General features: G+C 38.1%; 1 protein-coding gene across 1 annotated transcript; it reads left to right on the top strand.

Moving 5' to 3' along the window:
- The first annotated feature begins 916 nt into the window (after positions 1-916).
- Positions 917-9,832, top strand: LOC135196819 (acanthoscurrin-1-like). Its single transcript, XM_064223610.1, has 2 exons — positions 917-1,115; positions 9,334-9,832. Exons 1-2 carry the CDS (start codon positions 1,104-1,106, stop codon positions 9,598-9,600), a joined length of 279 nt encoding a protein of 92 aa, XP_064079680.1. The 5' UTR covers positions 917-1,103; the 3' UTR covers positions 9,601-9,832.
- Positions 9,833-12,057: the final 2,225 nt, after the last annotated feature.

Raw genomic sequence — 12,057 nt, forward strand, 5'->3', positions numbered from 1 at the left:
GATTGTTCATGAATTATTGCAAATGAATTGTGTTGAATGAAAGGAAATCACTACAATTCTCTCTCTCTCTCTCTCTCTCTCTCTCTCTCTCTCTGCAATTATCATAACTTATAAAACGATACTAATGGTATTTCATAGGCCTAGTCTTGTAATTTACAATCCCAGAAGTCTGTTTATAGTTTTTCTGCGTTGAAATCATATCCAACTTTACGAAAGTCAACCATCATTTGCATATCCATCTAAAAAGCACCATAGCACCAATCAACGCAACGGCAGTCGATAGTAAAGCTGAATTCCTTAATCAATATCATCTTAGTTACCATATTCATTTTTGCACTTCCTTCATGGTAGCTAAAGCAGTGGCAAATAAAAAGAGCCAGGGAAATAGGTAACTACAGGTTTATTAGTGCATGAAGACTTTTGAAGTCTTAATTGCGTCTAAAGAATTTCCTTATCGTGAGATGTAAGTAAAAAGGATATATCAGGATGTTCACGGAAACCCGTATACATATATATATATATATATATATATATATATATATATATATATATATATATATATATATGCTATATATGCTATATATATACACACATACAAATACTGTTTTTTTTTTTTTACCTCTTCTCATTCATTACCTGCCTGAGGAGGGAGACAGAAGGTCTCTGAAATATAGTTTTTACTTTCTTCATTTTGGCGTTTTTAATTGTGGGCTCCTTTTCATTAGATGGAATTCTGCTTGAGCAGAATATATTTCACAGCCATATAAACATATAAACATATATATATATATATATATATATATATATATATATATATATATATATATATACATTTAAAACTCGAAAGGAATTCCACACATTATCATTAAACCACATCAGGGACAAAGACAATCTTTCCGTCCACTGCCAAGGCAATAATAAACTCGGTTCACGGTCAATGCCACCGACTCATACGAGGGTGTGGTCAAAGTTGACAAAATTACTAAAACACAATATGATTTTTTTTTTTCCATCGCGCATCCATATATAAGCCAGATTTCGGGGCAGGTAGAGCACAGTTATCTCCAGTCCTCTCTCGTTCTCGCTACAACAAGTTTGGAAAGATGAAATTCTTGGTAAGAATTAAAATTCGTATTTTTGTTCAGTTGTTTAGATGTTCATTTCTTGTTTGAATAACTCTTGTAGCTGTTGTATTAGTGCAATTTGATTTACAGCTCAGGAATACATAGCGCTACATAAATCATTAGAAAAATTTTGACAACTGTTTGCAATAGTAGAATTCCTTTATGTCAATTACCAATTGGTCTTGTTATGACCCTTCACAAAGGTCTAAACATCAATTCAGAAAAACTGAACTACTCATTATCTTTTCAACAGGTGTTCTCTAAGTTAGAGTCACAGCGAGTGAAATAACCTACAGTGTGCGCATATTAATAGAGAGGGATACAAATACCATAAATAAAATCTTAAAGTTTATTACAAAAATTTGCTAAAGAAAGAAATGATTAACAGAACCTCTAAAAATACAATAATAAATGAATGTCAATCACACAGTGAAAACAAAATTAAAGCAAATCTCCTACACCATTAAAGATAGCACATAAACCATACATACCAAATAAAAAGGGGGTTCTGAAAGAAACAAGAAATGTCGGCCAGATAGAAGCCTAACGATTTACAAATCTAAAGGAAATCCCTTCCTCTAACACACGGTGGCCACCAAAAGACTAAACCTCCACAGAGATCCTAAAGTGAACAGGAACTGCTGAACTATGGGGCATGGCATCAGCAGATAAACGTGACAGGAACTATTCGTCCCAGCACGTCAACGTCCGTAGACAAAGGCTACTAGAACAGGGACAGCCTTACGAGGTCCAAAGTCAGGCCTGACTATAACACAACGGCCTCACGTCCCACAGCATCAATAAAAATGTGATGACTTATACCTGCACTCGGTGGGGTCCCCCAGGCAAATACTGGCCCAAGGCTACAGCAAGAGGAGAAGTCGCAGTGATGTGGACGACTCCAGCTCCAAATAACGAAAATTCTTCCAGAATTACGGAGTTGTACTTGCAGTAGTCCAAAGAAGTCGTATATCACGAAAGGCCAGAAACACACTGCCTTACCAAGGCACAGGGACTTCCAAAGTCACCTCGGAATGATCCAAGGAGACCAAAAACAGGACTCTGAGAATAAACAAGCCAAGGATCAAAAACAGGAAGGGAAATTCAAAATAACGTGGAGGAAGAAAACTTAAATCCCTGAAGGGGATACTAAAGTAAACGAAAAAATAGGGTAAACTAAAGCTAATTACAAACAGAAAAGCATAAAGTTCTAACACCTCCACACCTACCAAAAAAAAAAAAAAAAAAAATTCTTTTTTTTTTATACAACAACAATAAATTGACATATGGTACAAAGTTTATGGAACAATATTTCCCTCATAAACATACATCTGTTAAAGTTAAAAGACAAGAAGGCTTAACATTACTAAAAGAAGCATAGCATAAAGAGTTGGCTTACAAAAAATTTCCTGAAAGAAAAAATATTTACATACATATACACACAACACAGATAACACAGGTTACGGCTCAATTCCTCACTTCACTAAACCGTTTCTCTGGTGGAGTCAAAAGTAACCATAATTGTCCTGGTTTATATCACACAAAAGGCACCATAACAACAAGTTCTGGGAAATACCTTTCCCAAAACCCAAAAGGTTCTCAAACTAAGTGACAAAACCACTCACACATTGTGAAATATGATTAATTCCAAAAACAGTTCATTTCCACTGAGGATAAACCTGAAATCTTAAATTAACATAATGGGTTACATTGCCCTAACACTCATAGATAATGAGGACCCAACTCTCCTTACTTCTCTAAACACCTTAATAATATATAGTTCACCATCACCACAGCCTTAAATCTAATTTACAATAAACCTTATTATCACCATAAACAGTGTCAAATTTTCTGTGAGAACGATCGACAACACCAATACAATTTACCATAAGTCACAATAACTCAATCTAAGAAAACTACAAAAACCAAAAACCCGTCTCCTCCCTCACATCCCCACTCAAAACCATGTCAAAAATTCGGAGGAAACGACGAGAGAAAACAAATCACATACGTTAATCGAGCCACCAAATAATTCAAACCCCCATTCGAGAAAGGGCATCTGCCAACACATTGTCTTTACCAGGGATATGTTTGATTTGTAGGTCCCATTCCTGCAACAATATACTCCACCGAGCCAATCTTTGATTTTTATTTTTAAACCGATTGAGAAACGTCAAAGGGTTGTGGTCGGTTAAGACTAGGATAGGAGAATCTGTAGAAGAAAGATAAACATTAAAATGATTAATGGACATAATTAACGCCAAAGTCCTTCCTTCCACAGTAGAATATTTCCTCTGCGGAGGAGTCAACTTCTTTGAGAAAGTAGCTACCGGGTGTGATATACCTTGCTCATCCTCTTGCAAGAGCACTGCCCCAACTCCAACATCACTTGCATCTGTAGCAAGTGAGAAAGGAATGCTAAAATTGGGGGCTCTCAATACTGGAAAGCTTAATAAAACATTCTTTAGGGACTCAAAAGCCTTTTGAGTCTCTCCAGTCCAAACAAAAGCTACCTGTTTTTTAAGAAGGTTAGTAAGGGGATTTGCAATGTCTGAAAAATTTTTCACAAAACGCCTATAGTACCCAACTAGACCAAGGAATCCTAACATCCCTCCGGCAGGAAGGAACTGGCATCTTCTCTACCACCTCCACATTAGCTCTTTTTTGGAGCCACCTTTCCATTACCAACAATATGCCCTAAATACACTACTTCTGCCTTAGCGAAGTCGCATTTACCCAAATTCACAACCAAACCAGCTCTTCTCAACACTTTAAATAGAGCTTCCATGCGTTCCATATGAGTGTTCCAATCATCACTATAAATTACAATGTCGTCAATATAACCACACAACCTTCCAAACCATAAACCACAGAATTCATTAACCTCTGAAAGGTTGCGGCAGCATTCTTCAACCCAAATGGCATCACCCGGCATTGAAACAAACCCTGAGGAGTGACAAAAGCAGACAAAAGCCCTGGCACGTTTAGTTAGTGGCACCTGCCAGTAACCTTTAAGAAGGTCAAACTTACTAATGTACTTTGCCCGCCCCAACCGATCAATACAGTCCTCCACCCGAGGCAGGGGAAAACTATCGGAACGGGTCACCTCGTTCAATTTCCGATAGTCTACACATCCTGTACCCTCCATCAGACTTTTTTCACCAATACCACAGGTGAAGACCAAGGACTATCACTCGGTTCTATGAGACCATGTTTTAGCATATACTCCACTTCCTTGGCCACCACCTCACTTTTCATAGGATTCAAACGATAAGGGGACTGCTTGACTGGAAGGGCATTACCTATCTCAACGTCCATGCTCCAAAATTGATGTACGACCAGGGACATCTGAAAATAGATCTTTGTAACGATACATCAACTTTTTCAACACTCTACGTTTCTCCATATCCAAATGCATAACTTTACTCTCAAAATTTACCAATGAATTCTGATTATCAGAAGGCCAACACTCTTTGTCAACTAATTTACTCTCATCAAAATTATCTGCAAAAGAATCATAATCAACATTATTACAACTTCCAACAAAAGCCATAGGAATCGCATTTTCCCTATCTACAAATTTCTTTAACATATTCACATGGCAGAGTTGATACGGCTTCCTGCGCTCAGGAGTCTCCACCAAATAATTAACTTCATTGACTCTCTTAATTACCTTCCAAGGACCTGAAAAAGAAGCCCTTAATGAATCTCCCGGTAAAGGCAATAACACCAACACCTTTTCGCCTACAGCGAAACTACGAGGCTTGGATTTCTTGTCAAAATAATATTTCATTTTACCTTGGCTGCTTTCCAAACTTTTCCGAGCAAACTCCCATGCCTTAGTCAATTTCTCACCAAGTCCAGACACATAGTCCAACAAATTCATATCAGGACTGTCACCTTCCCAAACTTCTCTTATCACTTCCAAAGGACCACGAACACTGTGCCCAAAAACTAAGTTGAAAGGAGACAGACCCAACGACTGACCTGGAGTTGAACGAAAAGCGAATAATAGGTATGGAAGTTCCTTATCCCACTCGGACCCATGTGCCAAACAATATTTCTTCAACATTGACTTCAATGTTTGGTGGAACCTCTCTAGCACGCCTTGAGACTCCGGATGATATGGGGATGAGGTGACGTGTTTAATCCCCAACTCAGCCTTTATTTTTTTCTCTGAAGTACCTACTGGTAAAATTAGAGCCATTATCACTTTGGATTACTTAGGCAACCCGAACTTTGTAAAGAAATCTATTAACACATCAACAATTTTCATACTCTTGATCGTACGGAGGGGAATAGCCTCAGGAAAACGGGACATTCTATCTATAATGGTAAAATGTTATTTCATTCCCACTCCGTGATCTTAGGCAAAGGACCAACTACGTCAATTATCACCTCTTTGAAAGGTTCTGACACTAAAGGAATTGGGATTAACGGCGCCTTAGGAATCAATTGATTAGGTTTTCCTACCTTCTGACAAATACCACAACCGTTGACAAACTTCTTCACATCAGATTTCAAACCTGGCCACCAAAAGTTGGATAGAAGTTTCAACGTTGTCTTCCGAATTCCGAATGCCCTGCCAAATGATTTTCATGAGCCACAGACATCAATCTCAATCTGAAATCAAAAGGAACCATTAACTGACGAACCACCTCACATTGGTCATTATCCACCTCTTTAGGCCTACTGCACCTGTACAGAATGTTATTAATTATTCGGTACTGAGGCACCGTCAAATCAGAAGAGGGCCAGACTCCTTGGGTAAATTATGGAATTCAGTCTTCTGTGCTTTGATAAGCTCTTCCCTTGTCCAATTTGGTTTAACTAAACTATCTACTACATTATCACTACTACTGCTACCACTACCACCTACTTTCTAGACTACTTAAATCTAAATTGGTTGTTGACTCTGCAGCGTCAACAACCCTAGCTAGCGAACGAGTGACCACAGAAATTTCGGGATTCACCATCAAAATAGGACAAGTTGTGTTTTTATAACCTATGTCGTTACCCAAGACGACATCTACACCTTTCACAGGGAATTTTTCCACAATAGCCAATTTATGGTTCCCGAGAATGATGGACAGTTCAACAAAAAACGCCGATGGGATAAGACTCCACTGAATCTGGAAAACCTGTCAAGATTACAAATTCTTCCTCAGAAGCTTCAAAATCAAAATCAACTGGCAGCGCCTCTCTCAGGATTAAGGATTGCGCAGCACCCGTATCTCTTAAAATTTGCACCCCCCTTTCCAAGGATGAACCAACAGTTGCCACACAACCCTCAGAGATGAATTTACCAAAACTGCCACCTAGTCATTGATTTCCCGTTTTGGTTTTGACAGACTCAGCTTCATTGTTTCCTACACCCATTACCGGTCTTTGCAGAAACTGTCGAGACTTCTTGAAAGCGAAACACCTACTTTTAACATGACCCCTTTTTTTTACAAAAGAAACAAACTATACCTTTCCAGAGCCATAACTATTCCCTGCCTTCCTGGAAAACACATTATCATTATTATTCCTAGAAGAAACATTATTTTATTCCTGGAAGAGAGACATTATTATTGTTCCTGAAAGAGACATTATTATTATTCCTGGAAGAGACATTATTATTATTATTCCTGGAAGAGACATTATTACTACGGCTAGACTTATTCCAACCAGACATACCTTCTGAAGTAATATTCTGAAATTCAACTTTGTGAGACAAAATATATTCGTCGCTAGTTACAGCCACCTCCTGCAATTTATCCAGTTTTAGTTCTTCCAAATGAGATTTTAACTTATCAGGAACACATCGCTTAATTCCTCAATTAACAATGAATTCTTTCAACTTATCGAAACTATCTACTTCCTTCGACTTAAACCAGTCCCTCGGCAAACTGTTGTTTCCCCCTGGCAAACTCTACAAAGGTTTGATCATCAGTTTTTCTGCCAGTTTCCGAAAACGCTGTCTATAGGCTTCCGGGACTAACTCATATGCCTTTAATATAATGGCCTTAACGTTCTCGTAATCCGAGGCCAGACTCTCATCCAAGGTTACATGCACCTTCTGTGCTTTCCCAATAAATTTACTCTGTATTAAGGTAGTCCAGTGCTCTACTGGCCACTGCAGCCTAGCGGCCATTCTCTCAAAGGACACAAAAAACAAGAACTCAGCTACATTAGATTCTTGAAACGTGGGAACAAATTTCAATGCCTGTACCAAATTAATCACTGGACCAAGAGACGAGTCAGGGGAGGACGGCGAGGGAGAAGACGGGTTAGCCCCCCATTTTTCTCTTTCGAACTGTCTTTCTTTCTCTCTCTCTCCTGCCCTAAACTTTTCCATCTCAAACTCTAAAGTCTGCAACTGAATTTGCCTTTCCAACAATTCCACAGTTACCACCGATTTCACCTCCTTATCACCATCTGGTTTTTTACAGACCTAACATTTTCATAAATGGTTAACAATAACAAACCTTTTTTGATAGAGGGGTCAAACTCTAAGTCAAATAATTAGCCACAGTAAACAATTCATCCCTATTTAGATCAGCCAACCTCTCTTCCCAGCTTCTCCACTGATTATATCCAAATAGCAGCAGTCCTCCATTATGAAGAAATAAAGAAACTTACAAAGCCAGATACAAAATACCTAGAGGTGCTAGACCTATGCCAATAACCCTCAAAATTAATACCGCCACACTGAGAACACCTTACAGGATCGGAAATCCTGGCAATAAGGTCGCCAAAATATGTTATGACCCTTCACAAAGGTCTAAACATCAATTCAGAAAAACTGAACTACTCATTATCTTTTCAACAGGTGTTCTCTAAGTTAGAGTCACAGCGAGTGAAATAACCTACAGTGTGCGCATATTAATAGAGAGGGATACAAATACCATAAATAAAATCTTAAAGTTTATTACAAAAATTTGCTAAAGAAAGAAATGATTAACAGAACCTCTAAAAATACAATAATAAATGAATGTCAATCACACAGTGAAAACAAAATTAAAGCAAATCTCCTACACCATTAAAGATAGCACATAAACCATACATACCAAATAAAAAGGGGGTTCTGAAGAACAAGAAATGTCGGCCAGATAGAAGCCTAACGATTTACAAATCTAAAGGAAATCCCTTCCTCTAACACACGGTGGCCAACCAAAAAGACTAAACCTCCACAGAGATCCTAAAGTGAACAGGAACTGCTTGAACTATGGGGCATGGCATCAGCAGATAAACGTGACAGGAACTATTCGTCCCAGCACGTCAACGTCCGTAGACAAAGGCTACTAGACAGGGACAGCCTTACGAGGTCCAAAGTCAGGCCTGACTATAACACAAGGCCTCACGTCCCACAGCATCAATAAAAATGTGATGACTTATACCTGCACTCGGTGGGGTCCCCCAGGCAAATACTGGCCCAAGGCTACAGCAAGAGGAGAAGTCGCAGTGATGTGGACGACTCCAGCTCCAAATAACGAAAATTCTTCCAGAATTACGGAGTTGTACTTGCAGTAGTCCAAACATGTCGTATATCACGAAAGGCCAGAAAACCACTGCCTTACCAAGGCACAGGGACTTCCAAAGTCACCTCGGAATGATCCAAGGAGACCAAAAACAGGACTCTGAGAATAAACAAGCCAAGGATCAAAAACAGGAAGGGAAATTCAAAATAACGTGGAGGAAGAAAACTTAAATCCCTGAAGGGGATACTAAAGTAAACGAAAAAATAGGGTAAACTAAAGCTAATTACAAACAGAAAAGCATAAAGTTCTAACAGTCTTTAGTAACCTACCCATTTAAGGCTAAGAATGCTAGTGTTTCTAGATATCAATTCTAAGTTAGTCTTGAGTAATTCACCCATTAAATCCCTTATCTATGACATTTATTTTCCAAGGAAAGATATACCCATGAAAACTAGCTAAAAACTAGATTGAAGTAATATTCACATGATGGGCTGGTAATCTAATATCAGTTGAAACGCCATAAATAAAGCTAAGATAGACCTGACCTCATAAAATCGTATATCCGTTAAAATTTGTCCAGAGTAATGCCATGAACGAACAGCATCTATTCTCTCTAATATTTGACAACATCGTCCATTTGAAGGATGCGTTTATTGAAGTGGTCTCTCGTTTTTACATTTGTTGAACGGGATAATGAACCGATTCCAGGGTTACCTCCAAAAAAGATTAAAATGTGTTTATTCCAGGTCTTCGCATTGTTGGTTGCTTTCGCTGCTGCCGGACAAAAGCGTTCTGCTGATCCTATTATTGGACTTGGAGGTCTGGGGGGACTTGGAGGAGGCCTTGGAGGCCTTGGAGGAGGCCTGGGATACGGAGCCGGTCTTGGAGGCGGTCTGGGACATGGAATAGGTCTGGGAGGACTTGGAGGAGGACTTGGAGGAGGTCTTGGAGGCCTCGGCTTAGGAGGAGGACTTGGTGGGCTTGGCGGTTACGGCCTAGGCTTTGGTCGTTAATGAATACTCCCATTATTGCAAGATTTATCCACGAATATCAGCAGAGATTATCATGTGACTGAAATGTTTATTCAGAACTTTTTCTTAATTGAGGTGAAATATATAGTTATAAAAATTGAATTTATTTTTGTATTGGTATAAAGAGAAGCTTCAAATTGTGCTGCTTGTAATATCTAATTATTCTGTCTCTCCTTTTTGTATAATGAACCTTCAATGACTATTTTTCTAAAATATAGCTAAACCTATTGCAATATGTATATTAATTCAATACCCTCTGGCTATGGCGAAATAAGGAAACCAAGTAAGTAAAATCTTCACTTGAAGGATGCTCAGAGAGCAATAGCCTGTATTGGCATAAGGCCACTTTATTTGCCAACAACAAATATTTTACCTAAATGATAACCCATTCCCTTCGTCAAAAATATGTCATCACCTCAGTGAGAATTTATGTATTACTGGTAAGATACAGCATAATATAAAGACGGGATTTATTACTACAAAATTCTCAACAGGCTGTATACTTCTTGATATCAGAATAAAATACTTAGAAATTATTAAAATTAGTAATTCCAGGTTATTGGAAATAAAAATAAGCTACGATTTATACCACCATCAACAAAATCCTTCATTGTCTCCTGCAGTATTTGTTCGAACATTCCTCCTAATTTCATTGGCTAACACAAATTCTTAGTTTTCACTAACGAAATCATTGGTTAGATCTAATTAAGAAACAAAAGTTTATGACAGGTGGCCAATCAAAGACCCCCTTCGAGAACACTCGTGAAGTTTTCTATGTGAGCGAAAAGGTGCCCTGTCACCATCCGCCCATTTGTAATTCTCTTCACGCTTCTGGGGAGTCATTAAATTGGTTGGCCAATCTGTCAGGTACTTCTGCGGCTTCGTTTAACTTTTGCTCGTTTCATGTTTGGAATCCAGTGGTTTCTCTTTGTACTTTTCTGGATATTTTAGTTCGTTTTCGCTCACTCGGGGAGTAACCCTTCAAACTACTTGATTATTGTTGTTTTTCTTGTTCTTGTTCTTATTGTTGTTGTTGTCGTGTTGTTTTTGTTCTTGGGGGTCTTATTGTTGTTGTTCTTGCCGTTTTTGTTCTTGTTAGCGCGTTAGGAAAGGTCTATGGAAAGCCCTAAAAAGGTCTGAAAAAAGGTGTTTTGCGTTGAGTTAAAGATACAGAAATTTTAGGATAGGATATTTAAGATTTATTTATTAGACGGAAAATGTGAAAAATTAATAACGCGCATGTTAAGCAGTATAGAAAAATTATTTCTAATAAAATATTTGACCTTGGAATTTAGCACGGGCCCCGAGTAAGCTGGAGATCAAATCACGCCTTGTTGTTTTTTGGAAAGATACCTTCACATTACCCTTTTCATTACACTTTTTTATTAATTTATCTGGTTATTCATTTTTTTTTCCTTTTTGATATATGAAATTCCTTGCAAAAAGTGTGATAAAGTCTATTACGGACAAACCAGTAAATCTCTTTCACAACGTCTCAAACGCCATCAGTATTCTGTGAGAACTGGGCAAATATCGAATGCATTATTCGTACATATGAGGGATTTAGACCATCCTATTAACTGGAGTCAAGCAAGAGCCTTAATCCCATGTACTGACACAGTTAAAAGGAATATCATTGAATCTTGTTTCATCAAGTCAAATAATAGAAATGTTCTAAATTTAAGTCTTGGTTTTTTAAACTTGATGCTTTCATAATGAAAAAAGTTGTAGATAAATATAAGCAACAAAATTAATATATTCAGTTTTTACATGTTTTGGACTGTAAAGAAACTTTGTAATTTCGGTTAGGGTCAATCTGTTTAGGTTTTGTGACCGTGTGATATCCGATAATCCTGGATTATCTCTTTTAATTTTTACCCTTTTGACAATTAACCATCTGGTATTCTTGATCTTGTGTTGTACTTGAGACCTTTCTCTCCAATTGTACCTCATTAACCCCTTGACAATGTCTGAGTAAAGACGAAAGCGCTTGGATTTCTGACTATCATTTTCCTGTGGAATTCGCTTATTTATGAAGTCTCGTGCATCTACTGTGATTTTTTAATGCATAATGGAAACCACACGCAACTTCTACGCCTTTTCTTTGAATTTTCCGAGCCTTGTTCTATTCGTGACATCCTTCTGTAATGCTCTTATCATCGCTCACAAACTGAAACTCTGACTTAACTTTCTACTGAAGTGTATGAACGAGCAAGTGATGCCCAAGTTGATTTTACCAGTGAGAATTCTTCGTTTAGCAGAGCGACCTTTCGACGAGTTTCAACGCATCATACTTCAGAAACACATCGACATAACAAAAGTAGAAGTAGATGATGCATTTCATACACTTAGAAGCAGACGGTATGGCTTTAATCAACGGTTCCAGTCGTTTGGAAGAATCGGATGCTGGATTATTGCTACGGAAAATTGAGAAAGTGC

This window comes from Macrobrachium nipponense, chromosome 18 (genome assembly GCF_015104395.2).
Source record: "Macrobrachium nipponense isolate FS-2020 chromosome 18, ASM1510439v2, whole genome shotgun sequence".
Classification (NCBI taxonomy): Eukaryota; Metazoa; Arthropoda; class Malacostraca; order Decapoda; family Palaemonidae; genus Macrobrachium; species Macrobrachium nipponense.